This window comes from Bombina bombina, chromosome 7 (assembly GCF_027579735.1).
Source record: "Bombina bombina isolate aBomBom1 chromosome 7, aBomBom1.pri, whole genome shotgun sequence".
Classification (NCBI taxonomy): domain Eukaryota; kingdom Metazoa; phylum Chordata; class Amphibia; order Anura; family Bombinatoridae; genus Bombina; species Bombina bombina.
Window position 1 is genome coordinate 83046539 of NC_069505.1, and position 22063 is coordinate 83068601.

The 22063-nt window shown below is 34.2% G+C and overlaps 1 protein-coding gene across 1 annotated transcript in view; it reads left to right on the top strand.

The window, feature by feature from the left end:
* The window catches only part of LOC128636236 (mucin-5B-like), a 69663-nt gene that overhangs the window by 25541 nt on the left and 22059 nt on the right, over window positions 1-22063 (top strand). Inside the window, exons 32-49 of the mRNA XM_053689275.1 lie at window positions 3589-3966; window positions 5209-5417; window positions 5691-5865; window positions 8159-8409; window positions 9635-9818; window positions 11504-11708; window positions 13636-13814; window positions 13988-14057; window positions 14190-14290; window positions 14969-15000; window positions 15825-16002; window positions 16103-16207; window positions 16307-16347; window positions 18219-18347; window positions 18436-18534; window positions 20065-20193; window positions 20274-20372; window positions 21638-21736. Coding sequence (XP_053545250.1) covers window positions 3589-3966; window positions 5209-5417; window positions 5691-5865; window positions 8159-8409; window positions 9635-9818; window positions 11504-11708; window positions 13636-13814; window positions 13988-14057; window positions 14190-14290; window positions 14969-15000; window positions 15825-16002; window positions 16103-16207; window positions 16307-16347; window positions 18219-18347; window positions 18436-18534; window positions 20065-20193; window positions 20274-20372; window positions 21638-21736 — 2663 coding nt within the window. The remainder of the gene's footprint in view (window positions 1-3588; window positions 3967-5208; window positions 5418-5690; window positions 5866-8158; window positions 8410-9634; window positions 9819-11503; window positions 11709-13635; window positions 13815-13987; window positions 14058-14189; window positions 14291-14968; window positions 15001-15824; window positions 16003-16102; window positions 16208-16306; window positions 16348-18218; window positions 18348-18435; window positions 18535-20064; window positions 20194-20273; window positions 20373-21637; window positions 21737-22063) is intronic.

Here is a 22063-nt window from a genome sequence, read left to right on the forward strand (position 1 = left end):
TTGATGTCTAGAAGACAAAAAACAACTTATAAAGAACATGAAACATAACAGTAAACACATAGAAGGTAGCTGATCAAATAGCCACAGTGTTCTTGGATATTTCTAGTGCGTGGTACCAGTTTAATCCAGGAGTATGTGATTAGTACCTATGATTCCTTTGTGTCCTCTGACTGTTGGTGCTTAAAGGGACAGTAAAGTCCATGTTTATTATATAAAGAGAACACTGGATTTTAACTCTTTTCAATTTACTTCTGTTATCTTTGTTCTCTTGGTATTCCTTGTTTAAGAGCATTCCTAGGTAGGGTCAGAAACTTTAATGAAGTACTGGGAGATAGCTGCTGATTGGTGGATGCACATATATACATCTTGTCATTGGCTCACCTGATGTGCCCAGCTTGTTCCCAGTAGAGCATTGCTGTTTCTTTAAAGGGAAAATTAAACTTGCACGATTCAGATAGAACATGTAATTTTAAGAGACTTTTAAATTCCCTTCTATTTTCAAATGTACTTTGTTTTCTTGGTATCCATTGTTGAAAAGGAAAATGTACATATCCTAAACTAGTGGGAGCTAGCTGGGGATTGGTGCCTGCACACATTTGTCTGTTGTGATTGGCTGACTAGTGTTCAGCTAACTCTCAGTAGTGTATTGCTGCTCCTTCAGCAAATGATATCAAGGGAATGAAGCAGATGTGATAATAAATATAAATTGGAAAGTTGTTTACCAAGAAAATGCAGCCACCAATCAGCAATCACTATCCAGTTTGCTGAACCAAAAATGAGCCGGCTCATAAGCTTTATATTCTTACTTTTTCAAATAAAGATACCAAGAGAATTAAGAAAAATTGATAATAGGAGTAAATTAGAAAGTTGCTTAAAAATGCATGCTCTATCTGAATCATAAAAGAAAAAATTGGGTTCAGTGTCCCTTTAAGGGCAGCCAAAGTAGTTTACTCAGTCCTTGTAATATGGAGTAATGTTTATTTTCTCCTTTGTAAATTCCATTGTGAAAAGGTAGCCTGCTGCCATATCTACATGGGACATTAAAGGGACATTAAACTCAATAATAAGCCTACAAAAAATAATCAATAACATAAGTATGCAATTTGCTTTAAACATGTTTTGACTGCTCTGGAAATAGTTTTATGCTTCTCCAAGAGAGACAGGAGCAATTCAGTAAATTGAACCTATGCATGCTACGCAGTTATTGCTTAGTGCAGAAGCTTTACAAGATATAGATAGATGTGGGTAGATATTTTTTAATATAGAATTAAATTGCTTTTTATCTGCATTTAAGAATATTGTTTACAATATAATGTAAAACTGAGCGTTAAAGAGACAGGAAACATTATTATTTCTTACAATAGTTTCATTGCCCAGGGATTCCTTCTTTCCCTATGAAACATTATGGTCTAGATTACAAGAGGCGAGCTATTAAGAGCTCCTGCACACATCGGGTAGCATGCGTTAACCCGACAGAAGTTATTCATATTTAACATTCCAATGTTCTTCACATACAGTAAAAAGCTATTTTTATTGTAAATATAAAGTATATTTATATATGTATCTGAATATACCTATACCTGTATATCTATTTATATAGATATTTAGCTATAGATATATATTTTTCATTAACCTTATAACATATGTAGAAATATATATTTAATAATAAATAAAAAAAAATTGTAAGTTGAGAACATAGGAACGTAAAATATGCGTAATATGCAGGCTCAGCGGCATAATCAGCATTAAAGGCAGACACCGCTTGCTCCTAAACCCTGCTACGCGGTCTATCACATTTATAGACTGCCGCTCAGTGACTGTCTGTCTTCTTACTCCGGATCCGTCTGTGATTGACAGCGGCTCAGCGGCATTGAAGGCAGACCGTTACTCGCTATTGAATCTTTCCTTCATATTTTTTTTCTAATTTGAGTGCTTGATGCCAACATCTTACTGCATTGTTTGAGGGTTGGACAACTGTCCCGTCTCACTGTAGAGATTTACAGAGGCCAACAGCATAAAGGAGATTTATACAAACTATAAACTGCTTAGTACTGGAATATGCAGTAAATTCTATTTACATACTCTGAATGAGATTTGAATGAAATGCTCAGAGGGCAAACAGTTACTGTGAATTAACATGAGTGTAAAAAGCAGCCGGAGTATCTGCTAAATTATTCTGACTATATACATTAGAGTGCTTTTATGCCATTAAAGTTTTAATCAGACTGGTCATGGTGTAGGATCTGAGTTGAAACTGTTAGATCTTGTTGTGATCTCCGTAAAACTGTGTTTGTAAAGTGCGAGGTGAGGGTATTAAAGGGACACTAAACCCACATTTTTTCTTTAATGATTCAGATAGAGCATGCAATTTTAAACAATTTTCTAATTTACTCCTATTACCAATTTTTCTTCATTCTCTTGTTATCTTTATTTAAAAAGCAGGAATGTACAGCTTAAGAGCCGGCCCATTTTTGGTTGAGAACCTAGGTTTTGCTTGCTTATTGGTTTGCTAAATGTATCCACCAATCAGCAAGCAAGCACTATCCAGGGTGCTGGACCTAAAATGGGCTGACTCCTAAGCTTTAAATTCCTGCTTTTTAAATAAAGATAGCAAGAGAACAAATAACAATTGATAGTAGGTGTAAATTAGAAAGTTGCTAAAATTGCATGCTCTATCTGAAACATTAAAGAAAAAATTTGGCTTTAGTGTCCCTTTAAACATTAGACAGACAGCTCCAGCATGGGGACTGGCTGTAAGGACTAGCTAGGGACTGAAGAAAAAATCCTTGCTCTGTAGCCTAGGGTGTTTTACAGACATATTCAAATATAGTGAGAGCAATGTAAACTTTATCATCATTTTTAGGAACTTTTGCAGCAAAATTGATAATACATGTCAATTACAAACGTAATCTTCTTTAAATGCTTTACTTAAATAGTCCATATTTGTTTGGGTGTATAATGACCCTTTAAACAACCTAGTAGAATGGAAAAACATGCAATTTTAACAAAACAAATAATGAAAATATATTGCAAGCTTTTTTATGTGTTTAAACATTTTATATTCCAAACTCATACTGTATAATAGTACTTTAATTCATCAGAATTTCTTTTTTAGCTGCTGCTGCATTTTAATAAATATATATATATATATAAAAGGGACAGAAAACCCCAACATTTTCTTTCATGATTTGGATAGAACATACGATTTTAAACAACTTTCCAATATACTTATATTATCACATTTGCTTCATTCTCTTGCTATCCTTTGCTGATAAAAACAGCATTGCACTACTGGCAGCTAGCTTAACACATCTAGTTAGCCAATCACAAGAGACAAAGGTGTGCAGGCACCAATCAGCATCTAGCTCCCACTAGAGTAGGATATGTGCATATTCTTTTTCAACAAAGGATATCAAGAGAACAAGGCACATTTGAACATAGAAGTGAATTTGAAAGTGTCTTAAAATGACTTGCTCTAGCTGAATCATGCAAGTTTAATTTTGCTTTTCCTATCCCTTTAATGGTGATACGTATATTAGAAATATTTAGTGTTTTAAACATCTAAACCTACTATCACTACTGTTACAGTTCCTCCAGAAACTACAACTGCAACCGTTACAGTTATCACAATGCCAGAACAAACTACAAGTCCTGTAACCACAAATGCAGAAACCACTGCTACCAGTCCAGAAACAACTGCTACTGTTAAAACTACAACACCTGAAATAACAACCTTAGTAAAAACTACAATTTATACCGTAACTCCAGAAATAACGACTGCAACAATTCCTGTAACTATAGCTACAGCAACCACTACAGAAAGTATCCAATCAACTACATTACCAACCATATCTGAAACTACACCACCACCACCAACAGCAACCACAAAAACATCTCCTCCGACTGCTACAAGTGAAATTACCACACGCCGCTTTTGTCATGTTGGTGATTCTCTCTTCTTACCAGGTATTTATTGATATCATACGCATCTTCCTAATCTATTATACCGCTGATCATTTAAGACCTGTGAAATGCACAAACAATATAGAATCTGCTATATGCAATTAATATCAGTGAAGTAAAATCTTTATCTATCTATCTATCTATCTATCTATCTATCTATCTATCTATCTATCTATCTATACTGTATATATATATATATATATATATATATATATATATATATATATATTTCATATCAGTGAAGTCAAATCTTTATATATACAGTATACAGACCATACTCGCTGGGTAATATAATATTTCTTTATTCTGGTGACAATTCGAGGAAAATCTCCCCTTTCTCTCTTTATATTTATCGCCCCTGCCGGCACCCTGTTTGTTGTCATTTTTTGGTAGTGAGAGTGCAGTTTCTACCATTTCTGTGTGTATGTATGTATATATATATATATATATATATATATATACTGCATATTAAAGATGTGCATTAATCATGAAAATGGGATTTTCATGAAATGAATATCCAAAGAATGCAAACAAAAATAAAAGAGAATTTAAAAATACTAATGAAAGTTTGTTTAATTTTTCTTAAGGGTTTTATGCTTACCTTAAAGGGACACAAAGCCCAAATTTTTTCTTTTGTGATTCAGATAGAGCATGCAATTTTAAGCAACTTTCTAATTTAATCCTTTAATCAATTTTTCTTCATTCTCTTGGTATCTTTATTTGACAAGGCAGGAATGTAAGCTTAGGAGCCAGCGGATGTTTGGTTCAGCACCTGGATAGTGGCTTCATTTAGCCACCAATCAACATGCATCAGCTCCTAAGCTTATATTCCTGCTTTTTCAAATAAAGATATCAAGAGAACGAATACAAATTTATAATAGGAGTAAATTAGAAAGTTGCTTACAATTGCATGCTCTATCTGACTCATGAAAAAATAAAATGGGTTTGCGTACCTTTAACATGTTTTAGAGAGCACTTTAAGGTAAGAATGAAAAAGTTCACCTATAGCTTTGAAATGTTTATCGAAAATTTAGTTGTGGTTTTGTTTTAAATTAAATGAAAATCGAAAAGTGCAGGCACCGAATATTCAGGTTAACTAATTTCCCTGAATATTTGGTATGAACATTTTGTCCAAAACAAAATTTTCTGGGCTACACACACACACACACACGCACACACACACGTGCGCACGCGCACACACACATACACAATATAAGGCTCTCATATACAATGTTTTTTTTACAGGGGAAGTAATATACAATAAGACAGATAAGGCTGGCTGCAGTTTCTATGCAATCTGTAATGATCTGTTTGAGATTAAGAGATTCCAAGGTCCCTGCCAGCATACTGTAACTCCTACTACTACAACTTCAACTACAACTAAAAAACATTCCAACACTTCATCAACAACACCAAAAACACCACCTCCTGTTGAAGGATGTCCTCCCAGAAAGGTAAAAAAAAAAAAAAAGACTACAATTGATTGAAAACTTAAACTTTGTGTAGCACTAGGATAGGTGGATTTTTTGCAACTGTTATATGAAGGTGGCAATAGGAAAAGACAGAGAAAGGCAAATAAGTGGTAGTTGAAGACAGAAGAATATATATATATATATACTGTATATATATTTATATATATATATATATATATATACAGTATATATATGTGTATATATATATAAATATGTGTGTGTGTGTTCATGTGAGTAACTTCTTTGTATTCACAGACCAATGAAACCTGGGCGTATAACAAATGCGCGACCGCTACCTGCCGTGGAAAGAATATTATTACTATTGAGCAAGTGAAATGTCCTCCAGTGAAAACAATAGCATGTGATAATGGTTTCCCGCCAGTCAAAGTTTACAGTCAAGATGGATGTTGTTACCAATATGAATGTCAATGTAAGTACTGAATTCTAAACATAAAATAAAAATAAATATAACAATTATAAATTGCCTGCTACTTAAAAATGCTATCTCATGTGTTTTGCTTTCACATTAAAGGAATATGAAACCCAATATTTATAAAAAAAGAAACTGTAAAAAAAAAAGAGCACTTAGAAAATATCAGTGTAGACCTGCCCCTCAGTGTTATATGGGAGCTGACATCTTTGAAACTTAGCTTACATTCTGACATATCTAGGCATGGTCATGTTTGACTCCCTAGTCTATTCACTTAAAGTGACAGTCTTCAATATAATTTTAATTTTTTTTAAAGAATAGATAATCCCTTTATTACCCATTCCCCATTTTTGTACAACCAACACAGTTATATTAATATACTTTTTACCTCTGTGATTACCTTGTATCTAAGCATCTTGTGACCGCCCCTGATCACATGACTTTTTATTTATCATCTATTGACTCGCATTTTAGCCAATTAGTGCTGTGTTGTGCTAAATCTTAAATAACTTAACGGGCGTGAACACAATGATATCTATATGGCCCACATGAACTAGAAGTCTCCTGTTGAGAAAAGCAAATTAAAAAGCATGTGATCATGGGACTGTCTGTAGTGGCTCAGAAACAGGCAGAAATGTAGAAGTTTAAATGTTATAAATTATATTAATATAACAATGTTAGTTGTGCAAAACTGAGGAATGGGTAGTAACAGCGTTATCTATCTTTTTAAACAATAACAATTTTAGTGTAGATTGTCCCTTTAATAGTAACCTGCCTAGAGGTTTTCTGACATTAGGCTAAGATAAAGCTTCCTGCAGAGGCCCCTCCTCCTTGTAAGGCTGGGACAGGAAGTAAAGGCCAATGCCCAAAATGTAGGTAAAGAAATAAATAAAAAGGTAAAATCCATTTAAATAGATGAATAATACATGTTGCATTTATTTCTATAAAGTATAAGACACAGCTTAGTGTTTTTTTATTATAACTATGATACAAACTGTTTAACATCCCTTAAAATAACTTTCTATTTTAATTCTATTATCAAATTTTCTTCATTCTCTTTATAGTTTTTGTTGAAAAGCAGTGACGTAAGCTCAGAAGAGTGCACATATTTATAAAATATTAATTTAAAGTGATATTAAACACTTAAAATGACATAATTGCCAAAATCTTTCTTTCATGATTCAGAGAGACAATGACATTTTAAACAATTTTCTAATTTACTTATTTTATAAAATTTTCTTTCTTCTCTTGGTATCTTTTGTTGAAAAGCAGAGATGTGAGCTCAGGATTATGCACTTGTCTCAAGCATTATATGGCAGCAATATTTACTGCCATGTAGTGCTCCAGACATCCTACCTATGTATCTCTTCAACAAAGAATACCAAGTGAACAAAGCCAATTTTATAAAAGAAATAAATTGAAGACTTTTGTATGCTCTATCTGAATCACAAAATAAAATGTTACATCCCTTTGAATATTCAATGCTCACCGTTTCCCCTCCATTAAGGATAATAAGACGGGTCTCACTCTCCGTAAGAACACATTTACTAAGCCCAGAGAGAACTGTAAGTGCACTATCACTGCCAAGAAAAAAAATCCCTTTTAATATATTTTAAAAGCATAGTATTGAGGTTATTCCCCACCCTCCTCTAGTCATAGGTGCCACTAAGTTGAACTGTAGCTTTCACTGCTTTCCAGTGCTGATATGTTTGCACATGTGCAGCAATTTTCCTGCAGTGAAACCAATCGCGTGAGAGAAGGGACTGTCAATCACCGAGAGCAAGCAAGCTCTCACTGATTTCCCCTCGCCACCTCAGAGGTGGAGTAGAGTGTAAGGGGCCAATTTTTCAAGTGCCGGGGGGACATGATTCGCTTTATCGAATCATGTACGCCCGGCATCGCTAAATTCCGACAGCATACGCTGTCAGCATTTAACATTGCACAAGCAATTCTTGCGAAATGCTTCTGCAATGCCACCCCTACACATTGGCCGCTAGCAGGGGGTGTCAATCATCCCGATCGGATCGGAATGATTGCAGTCCGTCACCTAAAAGGTGGCGGCGAGCCGGAAACTTCGGGCGGATTCAGCAGCATCCACTGCTTGTTAAATCCGGCCTCTAATGACCGCTGCTACTTACATTGCGTGAAGCAGGCTTCAGAGCAGCTTTGACTGCTTACTACATGGAGCCACATGGACTTATTATAATGCAGCCCTTAACTTAAATCTAAATTCCCACACTTAGACATGTTCTATAAAAGCAATTGCAACTTAGCATATTTTTATCTCTGATAGGTGTTTGCAGTGGTTGGGGAGACCCTCATTATATTACCTTTGATGGGATCTACTACACCTTCCTGGAAGACTGCACCTACGTCCTTGTGCAACAGATAACTCCCAAGTTTGACAACTTTCGTATCCTTGTTGATAACTATTTCTGTGCTGCTGCTGATGGTTTGTCGTGTCCAGGGGCTATTCTTGTTTATTATAAAGCAGATGAAGTGGTGCTGACACAGCAGATGATCAAAGGGAGAATGACCAATACGGTAGGTTTTAATACTCTAAAGTGATCTAAAAATGAGAATAATGGATATAGATTACCTACTTGAGCCACTTCCATACTCAAAATTGACTGAAGTTAAAAAAAAATTCAATGTTTGTTTTCATTTTCACGTTTTGCTTTAAAAGACTATGGGCCAGATTACAAGTGGAGCGGTATTTAACGCTCCTGCTTGAGCGTTAACCCTGCTAGAAGTAAGCTTTTTGCAAGCGTTAGGTTGTGCTCGAAATTACAAGTTGAAAGAAAACTGTTTTTGCTCCCGCACGCTAATTGGACAAGTGTAAAAAGCTGAACTTACAATATCGCGCACACGATAACGTATTCCCCCATAGAAGTCAATGGGGTAAAAAAAATGGAAAAAGACAACCTACTCTGGCCCAAACCTGATTGCATATTCTCAAGGGTGCTAACGTGTCATGAAAATATGAATAGTTCACATTCCAATGCTCTTTAATTAGAAAAATATGTTCTATTTATGCATAAATATATATTTCTATATATATATGATGGCTTTTTGGTAATATATATATATATGTATAATTTTTTTGCCTGCTTTTTTTTCTAACTCATATTTTTGAGCCCTTATAACTTTTTTATGCAATATTTTTTGTAATCATTTTTATTAGATGGTGTTATTATGAGTGTAATGTGTTTTTTTTAATGTGTTTTGTGACACTTTTCTGTCGTGCTAACTCGATGCATGTTAACTTCAATTGCGCTCAAGCAATCGAGTTTAATTTCAGCTTGTAATACAAGAGAAAAACTTGACACGCAAACACCCGCAATAAATACCTATTCACTTGCGCATAACTGTTAGCGCTCCACTCATAATCTAGCCCTGTATAATTTCAATACTTTTATTTAAAGGGATATGGAAGTCAAAATTATACTTCAGGATTCAGTTAAATTGTAATTAAAAAAAAAATAATTATCCAATTTACTTCTATTATTATTTCAAAGTAACTGTTTCTCTTTGTAAAATTTGTTTAAACTCATTTATGAGCTCATGTGTTTGCATTTCTTAATGAAAACATTGTTACAAACATTGTTACAAACATAATTGCCATATACACCAGATGATATTATGGGAATATTTTTATTGGGACTTCTTGTCTTTATCTGCTTTTAGAATATATGTTTCTATAATTTGTTTAGACTAAGTTATTATTTAACAATATAATGGCTGACTCTTTTCCCGCTTATTTCTACAGATCAGGTACAACAACAACTGGGTTTCTCCAGGATTCACCAAGAATGGAATTAGTGTAACCAGTGCTGGTATCAACATGGTTGTGGAAATCCCAGAAATCAATGCTTACATCTCTTTCAGTGGGTTGATCTTTGTGATCAAATTGCCATTCAGTAAATTTGGCTACAACACAGAAGGACAATGTGGTATGTAACAAAATATTATCCCTAGTACCTGCATTATATGACATTTTCATTCTGCATGTAACAAAATGGCTGATTGGTTGCCAGGAGTATCTGTTCAAACCTCTGGGAATATAGTTTTGAAGACCAGAAAAGCTAACCCAGCCTTTAACCCTTCCAAGGTTGTTAAACTGGGTACATGAAAGTTGGGTAAGAATAGCAATTTACAGCTTCCAATTATCTACTAACATCCTGGTAAATAATCACATAGAAAGCAAAGCACATAAAACAATAATACAATACAATTATTATTATTTCAAAACTAGTGGCATATTCATCTCAATAGTTTTATTTAACAATCTACTTTAAAGGAACATTTAATACAGTAGAATCGACTAATTATCAAGTGCATAAAAAAATGAATATCAAATAAGAAGCCAATTTATTTCAGACAAATTATTTTTTTTATCTATTTGCTGTCCTCTGTATCATGTGACAGCTAGGGATGGGCGAATGTTTCTAAAGATTCGAAGTTTAAAACAAATTTTGATACATTCATTCATTTGAATCGAATTTAGAATGTTTATATAACATTCTAACATTCTATTTTCTAATTTTCGTTTTAGAATTTTTCAATAAAATTCGAAAATATTCGTTCGAATAATAGAATGTTTAGCTATGTATTCATTCAATTTCGAAATGTAATATTCAAATTTGAATGTGACATTCGAATTCGAATGTGACATTCAACTTTGAAATAGTATTTCTAGTCTACAACTGTGTTTAATAAATGTAATATTCGAATTTGAATGCTACATTCGAATTTGAATGTCACATTCAAATTTGAAATAGTATTTCTATTCTAATACTGTGTTTTAAATGTGATATTCGATTTGAATGTGATATTCGATTCGAATGCGACATTGGAATTCGAAATAGTATTTCTAGTCTAATACTGTGTTTTATAAATGTAATATTCGAAATCGAATGTGACATTAGATTCGAACGTGATATTCGATTCGAATGTGACATTCGAAATAGTGTTTCTAGTCTACAATTGTGTTTTATAAATGTAATATTCGAATTCGAATGTGATATTCGAATGTAACATTCGAATTTGAATGTGACATTCAAAAACTGTAAATAACATTAGAAAATCGAATTTTTAAGAATATTTGTTCTTATCAACATTCTATTGTGTAAATCGAATTTCTACAATAACATTCGTTCTAACATTCGAATTCGGATATAAACACATTCGCCCATCCCTAGTGACAGCCATCAGCCAATCACAGACAGGTTTATGTATACACTGTGAACTTGTGCACATGCTCAGTAGGAGATGCAGCCTCCGAAAAGTGTGCATACAGAAATACAGTGCAAAAAAAAGTGTGCATCATCCATCTGAAATGTTAAATTTGAATTTTGTCCCATTAATGTTTTGGAAAATATGAACTGTATATTCCTTAAAAATTATATAATAATATAATACTTTGCAAACCCAAAACTTGCTCTCTTTGAGGAAAGTTTAACTTTGACTTTAGTGACCTGTTAAAATATTTTGTGTGCCACATTAAAGACGAGTAATAAGGTTCTCCAACTCTTTTATTTTTTTCTCAATGTCATGCCTTTCTCTAAAATGTTCATTTTTTGGCATTGCCTATGGTATCACTTTTAATAACAGCATTCAATTGTCTTGTGTAATACAGGTACTTGCTCCAATAACCGCACTGAAGACTGTCGTCTGCCAACGGGTAGGATTGTTAAAGAATGCTCAGAGATGGCTTACCAATGGAATGTTAATTCTACATATAGACCATACTGTCATCCTCCTCCAAAAACAATAACACCCAGTACACCAACTCCATCACCTACATGCGGCTCTTCACCACTTTGTGATGTGATCTTTAGCGAGTAAGTAATATCATCTACGATGCATAGAGATTATTTAACATTGAAGTTAATCAATAAAATTACCATGATATTTGTAGAACTCTTAAAAAGTACATAAAACAAGTGAAAATGTTACACTCTATCTAAGCAATACTGATATTTCCCTTACCCCAAAGTGAAAAAAAAAAAATAATATTTGCACATCCACAAAATGTTTGTACTGCGTTACAATGTCAAAAGACAGATGTTAAGAAAAGGTATGTACATATATATATATATATAAAGAGAGAGAGAGATTTAATGAGATACAATTCAACAAAAAGGCAATAAAATACAATGTAACACAACATCAAGTCACAATCAAAAGTCCAAATCCAAAAGTGATTCATCTCCTAAAATTGTCTCATCTGTATGTAAGCACAGTCGAATCCAACATCAAAAATGAACTTCTCACAGGATCCCCATTATGAGGAAAGTAGGACAACTCCACAATGCTCAGCGTAGGTTCATAGTACTCCTTAGTCTGGTGGGAAATCTGGACAGCTTTAAAGGCGAGATGTTTTTTTGCGCAGTACAAATTCTCAAAGGCACAAGTGTTGCTAAGGCATTAAAGTAGTCTAATGGTGCATGGCAATATACCCAAGCAGCCACACAAACGTATCTATATCGATCACGTAATAAGTAGCATTCAGGCTTGCTTAATGGTATAATGAGCTGCACTAATACAAACAAAGATGAAACCACTCAATTTGAAAAAAAAAATTCAGCGACATTCACTTTACAAACAGCCCAGGTCACGTGTACCAGTTGCAACATCACCTACTCAGAGTCACATGGTAGGTTGATGTTCATGGCTGCAGTATAGGTGAAAAAAGTAGCAATATATATAAATTGATTTGTATAGAATAATTGGCACTTATATATTTACGGGCAACACATTAAATATAATAAAGATACCAAGAGAACGAAGAAAAATTGATAATAGGACTTAATTAGAAAGTCGCTTAAAATTGCATGCTTTATCTGAATCATAAAAGAAAAATGTGTGTCCCTTGGAGATTTATGGCCTGTGTTCATTGGACGGCTAAAAGTTTAAATAGACAAAGCTGAGATTAACATGCAGAACTTAAGAAACTCATTGCTCATAAATATGTAAGAGCCACATATTCTATACAAATTGATTTACGTAATGCAGCTGTTTTCACCTAATACGCAAGCTGTGAACATCAGTCTTCCATGAGATTTTGTGTAGGTGTCGTTGCTACTAGAACGGCCAGGCTTTTCGTACAATGACTGCGGCTGAAACTTTCAAATTAAGTGGTGTCATCTGTTTTGGTATTAGTACTGCTCATTATGCCATTAAGCAAGCCTAAATGCTACCTAATTACGTGTTCAATATAGGTATCTTCATGCTATCAGTGCCCAGCTGTTTGGGAATATTGCTGTTTGCCTTTAACCCCTTTAGTGCCTTAACAACACTTATGCCTTTGAGGAACCTCTCTGAGAACATCTCTGAGTGGTGTGAAGTTGCCTACTTTCATCATTAGGGTGATCATATGGATTTGTACTTTTAATTGGGACTTGATTTGTTTTCATATTGTATTGTATTGCCTTTTTATTGAATTGTATTTCATTAAACATATCTCTTTATCTATATGTACCTTTTCCTTTACATCTGTATTTTGGCTGTGTAGCGAAGTACTATAGTTTGGTGGATTTGTAGAACTATTAAAAAGTATAGGTCAAAATTATATCATACTGTACTATTAAGCAGCTATGCTTCTATAAACCACAAGCTATCATGTTTGGTATAAACTAATATTAATTATATATCTTGGTGAAATATTCTAACATGAGATTAAATCTCTCCAATGTACTAAATTTAATTAGTATATTGATGGACTCTTACAGAACTGAAATAAACAATTATCTTGATTTGAATTTGCAGTGTGTTTGCAGAATGTCATGAGAAGATACCACCACAACCTTACCATGAGGGATGCGTTTATGATGCGTGCCGTGTTAGAAATGAGTCAGTGCAATGTTCCAGCTTAGCGATCTATGCTTCACTGTGTGCTGCTAATGGAGTCTGCGTTGACTGGAGAGGAAAGACTGGAGGCCATTGCCGTAAGTGACATGGAAGAATTATTTTCTTCTGGTGTGGGTTTTCCAGTTGTGAATGGGAACCACCTTTACCATAGGCATTTGATAAAAAAAAATTGGAGTTTCATTGAAAATGTGTAGTTTATTATATATATTGTTTTAAAATGTGTCTTTCTTTCTGTCTCCCTACTAAATAGCATACTATTGCCCAGTTGGAAAGTTTTACGATCCTTGTGGTCCAATTCATGTACCAACCTGTGACAGCAAGTAAGAAATCACTTTTTTAAAGAATGGCCCGATTAATTCAGTATCAATAACATTTTATCCACTCCTTTGGAATACAGTTAGAAATGACCATGATTCAGGGCTAGTCTCTAAAGTCTACTCTTCATGTTACAGGGAGGAACAGATCATTAATGATGGACTTATTGAAGGTTGTTACTGTTCTTCAGGAACTAAGCTCTTTAACAGTTATACTGACGTCTGTGTTAAGAGCTGCTGTGAGTATAGTTTACTTAAAGATACAAATTTATTTATTTTTCTGTATTTTCCAACTCTTTAAACAACCAAACTTCACAAATGAAATGTTTATAGAAACAATGGAGTACTATGTACTATAGTATATATTTCTGGTCCATATGCAAATAAATACACTAAGGGCTCCATTTATCATCAGGTGTGTTCACAAGGTTTGCTGTCATGAACGTCATGAGCCCAGCCTTGCGGCGAGCAGGCAGCAATGCTTCACCTACATTTAACATTGCGCAGGTTTCTGCTTGTGCAGTGCTGCTCGCTGCTTGATGCGCTGCCAATTGAAAGTAAGAGGGGGCTGTCAATCATTCCTATCAGATTTGATTTAGATGATTGAAATCTGCAGCACTTTCTGTGGCAGAGAGATTAAGTAGCAAGGATCTTACGACCGCTGCTACTTCACAAGCGTTTCAGTCTCATGCAAAACCTGAAATACTGGGGCTATTGCAGCTTGATAAATGGAACCCTTACATCTCTGGTTCTTAAAATTCAGTTGCTATTACTTTGCTGAAAAATATTGATCATGATTCTTCAGATTTACCAAACAGTTAATATTTTTTGCAATATCTTATACAACAATTAAAATTGTTGATCAATAGACAGACCCTTACTTATATTCCAAATGTATTATTTTTTCTTCTTTTCAGCTTGCATTGGGCCTGATGGAATGCCGAAAAAGGTGGGTGCTGTTCATACTTTTAAATGTTAGATATATGTTTATTTAGATAGCTAGATAGATAGATTGATAGATAGATAGATAGATAGATAGATAGATAGATAGATAGATAGATAGCTATAGATAGATAGATAGATAGATAGATAGATAGATAGATAGATAGATAGATAGATAGATAGATAAGAAAGAAATGTGTTCATGAAATATTTTACTATATATTATCTGAAATAAATGTATACTACTTTTTTGTACATTTTATCCAAGCTTAAATAGATTCATTTAAATAGCTTTAACATAGTATCCACATTTTATTTATATTAATAAAATGAATGTTACAAAGCAGTAGTATGAAGCAAGATTAGAAGCCAATTAATATTTCAATACGGTTATTTATTCAATGCTTGTTAAATTAAAGGGACACTGATGTCAAAATTAAACTTTCATGATTCGGAAGGAGCATGCAATTTTAAGCAACTTTCTAATTTACTTCTATTATGAATTTGTCTTCATTTCTTGGTATCTTTATTTGAAAAAGCAAAAATGTAAGCTTAGAAGGCATCCCATTTTTGGTTTAGCACCTGGGTAGCGCTTGCTGATTGGTGTCTAAATGTAGCCATCAATCAGCAAGTGTTTCCCAGGTTCTGAACCAAAAATGGTCCGGCTTCAAAATTTACATTTTTGCTTTTTCAAATAAAGATACCAAGAGAGCGAAGAAAATTAACAATAGGAGTAAATTAGAAAGTTGCTTAAAATTGCCTGCTCTATCTGAATCATGAGAGTTTAATTTTGATTTCCTTTAACTGACAGTATAATTATTCTGTTTATAGGCTTCAGAGACCTGGATTAGCAATTGCCAAGAATGTATTTGTGAGCCGACCTCTCTTTCTGTACAATGCAAGCCACTTAAATGTGCTGAACCTGAACCTGTCTCCTGCAACAAGGAAGGTTTTATTGCTGTGCAAGTGCCAAACCCAGATCAGCCTTGTTGTATACTGAACCAATGCCGTAAGTGAACTGCAAGATCAAAACAATACCATAACTCATGAATCAGGGGCAGCGGAAACATATTATATTATGCAGTATTAATTCTTCTCTCCATTTACAGAATGCAATGTCAGTTATTGTAGCAACAACGCAAAGAGCTGTCCTCTTGGCTTTGAGTTTGTACCTGTTCTTCAAGAGGGCGACTGCTGTATCAGTTATGATTGTAGTAAGTTCTATAGTTTTTCATCAGAATACGAACTTATAATTTTATTATTGAAACAAAAAATCTGAAATATATGTAATTACTTCATTCTATCTTTATCAGAACCAAAGGAAGTCTGTGTGGACCACGACACCATGTATAAGGTAATTTTTAGTTATGTTCCAAAGATAGAGCAACAAATATAAGGAAAGGGACATATTGAATGATATTTGTTAAGGCAAAGGGAAAGAAATATGAATATTGTGGAATACTGAATTATAGGAAAAGACTTAAGAAAATACTTTAGATAATACATTAGACATAAACAGGAAGAAAAAAAAAAGATTACAGTTGATTAAAAATATTAAAGGGACAAAAAAACACAAATCTTTTTTTTTTTTCTTGATTCATATAGAACATACAGTTTTAAACAACTTTCCAATTTACTTCTATTATCAAATTTTATTTGTTTTCTTGTTATCCTTTGTTGAAAAACAGGAAAGTATGTTCAGGAGCGTGCACGTGTCTACAGTACTATATTGCAGCAGTTTTATGCTATACATAGAATCTGACTGTTGATAAGAACCAAAAAGGCCCATCAAGTCTATCCATATTACATGTTAATGTTTTCTTAGGATAGCCTAATGCATGTCCGAGGAATTTTTTGAATTCTTTTACAGTCTTTGTGTTAACCACCTCAACTGGAAGTTCATTCCATGAATCCACCACCATTTCTGTAAAAAAACATGTTTATCACATTTCTCCTGGATCTGCTTCCCTCTAACTTAAGATTGCGGCCCCTTATGGTATTTCTTTTTTTGTCGAAAATGTTTTCAGCTTCCACTTTATTAAGTCCCTTCATATATTTGAAGGTTTCATATCACATCACCTCTTTCCTTTAAACTACACATATTTAGGTCATTTTTTTGTACGTTATATTTGAAACTGTGTACCATTTTAGTAGCCCTCCTTTTGACAGTTTCTAGTTTATTTATATTTTTCTGTAGACATGGAGGTCTATTTATGAAGCAGCAGATGCTGCCTCAGACCCACTCTGCTTCAGTTCCGGCTGAAGCGGAAGTTAAGAAGCAGCAGTCCTAAGACCGCTGCTCCTTAACTCGTCCGCCACCTTTGAGGTGTCGGATAGCAATCCGCCTGATTGAATACGATTGGGCTGATTAACACCCCCTGCAAATCTGCAGGGGATGGTATTGCACCAGCAGTTCACAAGAACTGCTGGTGTAATGATAAATGCCGACAGCGTATGCTGTCGGCATTTATCGATGTGCGGTGGACATGATCCGCTATATCGGATCATGTCCATCCGCACATTAATAAATGGACCCCATGGTCTTCAGAACTGTACACAATATTCCAGATCTGGATTAAGAACCTTGCTATCTCTGCTATTAATACCTCTACCAATGCAACCAAGTATTTAACTGGCCTTACTAGCCGCATTGCTGCATTGTCTACCAAATTTTAAATCACCTGAAATAATAATTATCAAGTTCCATTCCTCTTTAGTTACAGCCAGTAATGTACCATTGAGACAATAATTAGCCTTTGGGTTTTTGGATCCTATATGCATAATTTTGCTCTTGGTAATATTTAACTTCTGATCCCATTTACTTGCCCAATCCTCCAGTTTTTTTTAAGATTACTGTTTATGTGATCAACCCCACCTGGAAGGTCAACTTTTGTATCATCAGCAAACAAGCAAACCTTCCGCTGAAGCCCACTTACAATATCACTGATGAACATGTTAAACAACACTGGCCCAAGAAGAATTAGCAAGAGCACTAGATAGCAGCACTATTTCCTGTCATGAAGTGCTCCAGAAATGTTCACGTTACCTATCTAGATATCTCTTCAACAAAGAATAACAATAGAATGAATCAAATTTGATAATATAATAGAAGAAAATTAGAAACTTTTTAAAAAAAAAAATTGTATTCTCCTATTGAATCATGTCCCTTTAAGAACAGTTTTCACATATACATTAACAACATATTTTTTTCTCTTTCTTTTACAGCCAGAGGAATCCATTCCACCATCCACAGATTCATGCCTACAATGTATATGCACAAAGGAAAAAGATCCTAAAACCTTACTGAATCTGATCTCTTGTAACCCCATCTCATGCAAGACAGAATGTTCAGAGGTCAGTTACATTTTGATATACGTTCGTCTTTTGATTAAATAATTAGTTATATGTTTGTTTACTTATCATTTCTCATTTGTTATTGCAGGGATACAAGTATAAAAAGATAGATGACCAGTGTTGCGGTATTTGTATACAAGACGCATGCACATATACAATGGATGACAATTCCACTGTTGTAATCAAGGTAATCTTGTTTGACTTCTTTTTAAAAAATTTTCTACCAATTTACAACATGGATTGCTAATAAATTCTATAACTATATTACAGGTTTAATGTCAGATTTCTTATGCCTATGTACTATGAATATATGAAGAGGGATATACAGTATGAAATGTAAAGTCAAATCTTTCCCTTGTCTTTTTAAAACACAATTTCTGTGGTCTTCACTCTTCAGCCTTTTTCAAAAACTGGTAATCCTGTGTCTCTTCCCACCAGCAGCTAATATTGAAATATAAATTGTTAACGAACTTGTATTTCCTGATAGTTTCAATATAAAGTTAGGCCACTTTAAAGGGACACTAAACCCAATTTGTTTTATTTCATGATTAAGATAGAGCATGCAATTTTAAGCAACTTTCTAATTTACTCCTATTATCAATTTTTATTCGTTCTCTTGCTATCTTTATTTAAAAAGCAGGAATGTGATGCATAGGAGCCGGCCCATTTTTTGTTGAGAACCTGGGTTATGCTTGTTTATTGGTGGGTAAATGTAAGCCTCTAATAAGCAAGCGCTATCCATGGTGCTGAACCTAAAATGGGCTGGCTGTTAAGATTTACATTCCTGCTTTTAAAATAAAGATAGCAAGAGAATGAAGAAAAAATTATAATTGGAGTAAATTAGAAAGTTGCTTAAAATTTCATGCTCTATCTGAATCATAAAATAAAAAATTGGATTCAGTGTCCCTTTAACCTAACTCTTTCTATTCAAATATACAGTACTTTTAACATGTGTAATAACTGCTTTTCCATATACCTGACAAAATATTTGGGTTTACTATCCCTTTAAAAGCATTCATAGTAAAGCCTATAAAGGCCTAGATTACGAGTGGAGCGCAACATTGCACTGGTATTACAAATTTGCATTGCCTGCTTCAATAGGATCCAATGGGATCCTCGTTCTCATGCCATCAGACACGGCAAAGCACCTAGCACAGCGTAGGGGGCAATTCGCTGAGCCTTGGTTAGCAAAATAAAACTGTATATGAGTGTATTCATGAATGTATGCATATACATATATATTTACAGTGCAAACACAGTCTCCATGCACCTCAAAGTAAAGGCACTTTCAGTGCCGTTTTTTTTTTTTTTTAAAACACCCCATATCCCCTCACTTGAACCCCTTAAAACTGCTTTGTGCAGTCTTAAAAAAAAATAATAATAATAAGGATGCTCATCTTTTTATTTTAGATTAAAGAAATTTCCTCCTTATTTTAGGGGCCATTGGGGCACATTTTCTTCGTTAATGGCGCTAAGGGCAAAGTTAAGCTGCAAGCTCTTGGGACCATTAACCAGCCACTTGTAATGGCTCGTTATTTAACGTACGCCCGTAAATAGGCAAATTTGCCCCTTTATGGGCGAGCCTTAAAATAGCTCTCCACTTGTAATCTTGACCAAAATATTTTAAAAAATTAACATTGTTTAATAGTGCATGATAGATTTTATTTTTTATTTAATATCCCTTTAATTGTTACTAATTAATTACTCTGTTTTACAGCCTGGTGACACCTGGCAAAATCCAAACAACAAGTGTTCTTACTATGAATGTAACCAGGCTGGTGAACAGTTTACAACAGTCAGCATTGAGAGAGGGTGCACTGTATACAGACAAGATCAATGCTCACAGGTATATCATGTGTATATATAGTATCATTCTGTAGGTCAGACATTGACAGTGAAGACCTAACACCGTTTTATCTCTTACAGGGCTATCAGTATGAAAAGGTTGAAGGAGAATGCTGCGGCAAATGTGTGCAGGAGGCATGTGCAATAAAGATGGCAGATGATTCAGTCAAAGTAGTTAAGGTATGTTCTCAGTCAATTCAGAAACAGCATCAAATATGGAGCTGGAAATTTAAGAAATAGTGTACTCAAAATTAAACTTTCATGATTCAGAAAGAGCAAGCAATTTTAAGCAACTTTCTAATTTACTCCTATTATCAATTTTTCTTTGTTCTCTTGGTACCTTTATTTGAATGTAAGCATAGGAGCCGGCCCATTTTTTGTTCAGCACCGGGGTAGTACTTGCTGATTGGTGGATAAATTTAGACACCAATGAGAAAGTGCTTCCCGGCTGCTGAATAAAAAATGGGCTGTCTCCTATGCTTACATTCTTGCTTTTTCAAATAAAGATAACAAGAGAACAAAGAAAATTAATAATAGGAGTATATTAGAAAGTAGTTTAAAACTGCTGCTCTATCTAAATTATAAAGTTTAATTTTGACTATACTATTCCTTTAAATCAAAAGAGTAAAAAAATTGATTCTTGAACATAAGTGGGCTAGTATAACTGACTCTCTTGACTAGCAATCAATTGTGATATTTTTTTCATCCATGATCAAACATTTCAGCTAACACAAATTACCAAAACCAGAATTATTGTTCTTGTTATTTTTTCTCACATGTTAACTAATTTGCACAGAAATTGTTTACCATGATCAGATTATAATGTTTAAAACGTGTATATGTGATTAAAGCCTTCAGTTTTGCAATGTGAATAATATATGTGTAAAATATATTTATGCTAATGTATCCACTTACATTGCTTTAAGCCTGGGGAAACTTGGATTCCACCAGAAGACGTTTGCATTCAATATGATTGTCAAAAAATTGAAGACCAGCTTGTCCCTGTCACTGTGAGGAAAGCCTGCTCGAATGTTAATTGTGAACCTGTAAGTATCTCTGTTGGTATCTTACAATTAGCTAATAGTCAAGTTAGGAACAGTACTGGCTCTAGGGGGTTCCAGGCATTGTCTTTACTGTACCACCATCAAAAATAAAGGTGCCAGATGAACGAGCAAGGCAGTGCCCCATTTATATACCCAATACTCTACATTAGGAAAGGGAGAGACAAAGTAGGTATAAGAGAGTTAGTAAAAGGAAACTGTAGATTGAAGAGCACTGGTTTCTGGTACTGGCACTGGTAATGGTTCTCCCCCAGTATTTTGGTGTAAACTGATATTTAGCGTTGGAGTCACCTTTGAGCTCCCCAAATTGTATGTTCTAGAACCACCATTGGCTGAAAACTCTTATGAAAACCTAATCTAACCTATTACTGTTTTCTACTGCAGGGTTTTAAATATGTTAGTAAATCTGGAGAGTGCTGTGGTGATTGTGTTAAAGAGGCTTGCACAATGAAGATGGATGACAACACAACTAAAATCCTCCAGGTACAACAACATGTAAATTATTGCATTGTATGAGAATATTTACACAGTTTCTTATGCTGTACCTGACAGTTCATTAATTTATGTTCTTATTAATTACATCTTCATTTTAAAATGTTTCTGACACAAGGTTATTATCAGATGGCATTATAGTATGATTCAAATCCAAAAGGCTGTTTACCAAGTTATTTCCTTTCTCAAATCACCTTAAATTCATCTCCAATTGATCTCTTTGTGAATAGAGCCCTATATATTGTATTATTTATTAATTATACAAAAAAAGACATGCATTTAACATGGCCGGACTTTTAGCCGACGGACATTTGGCCG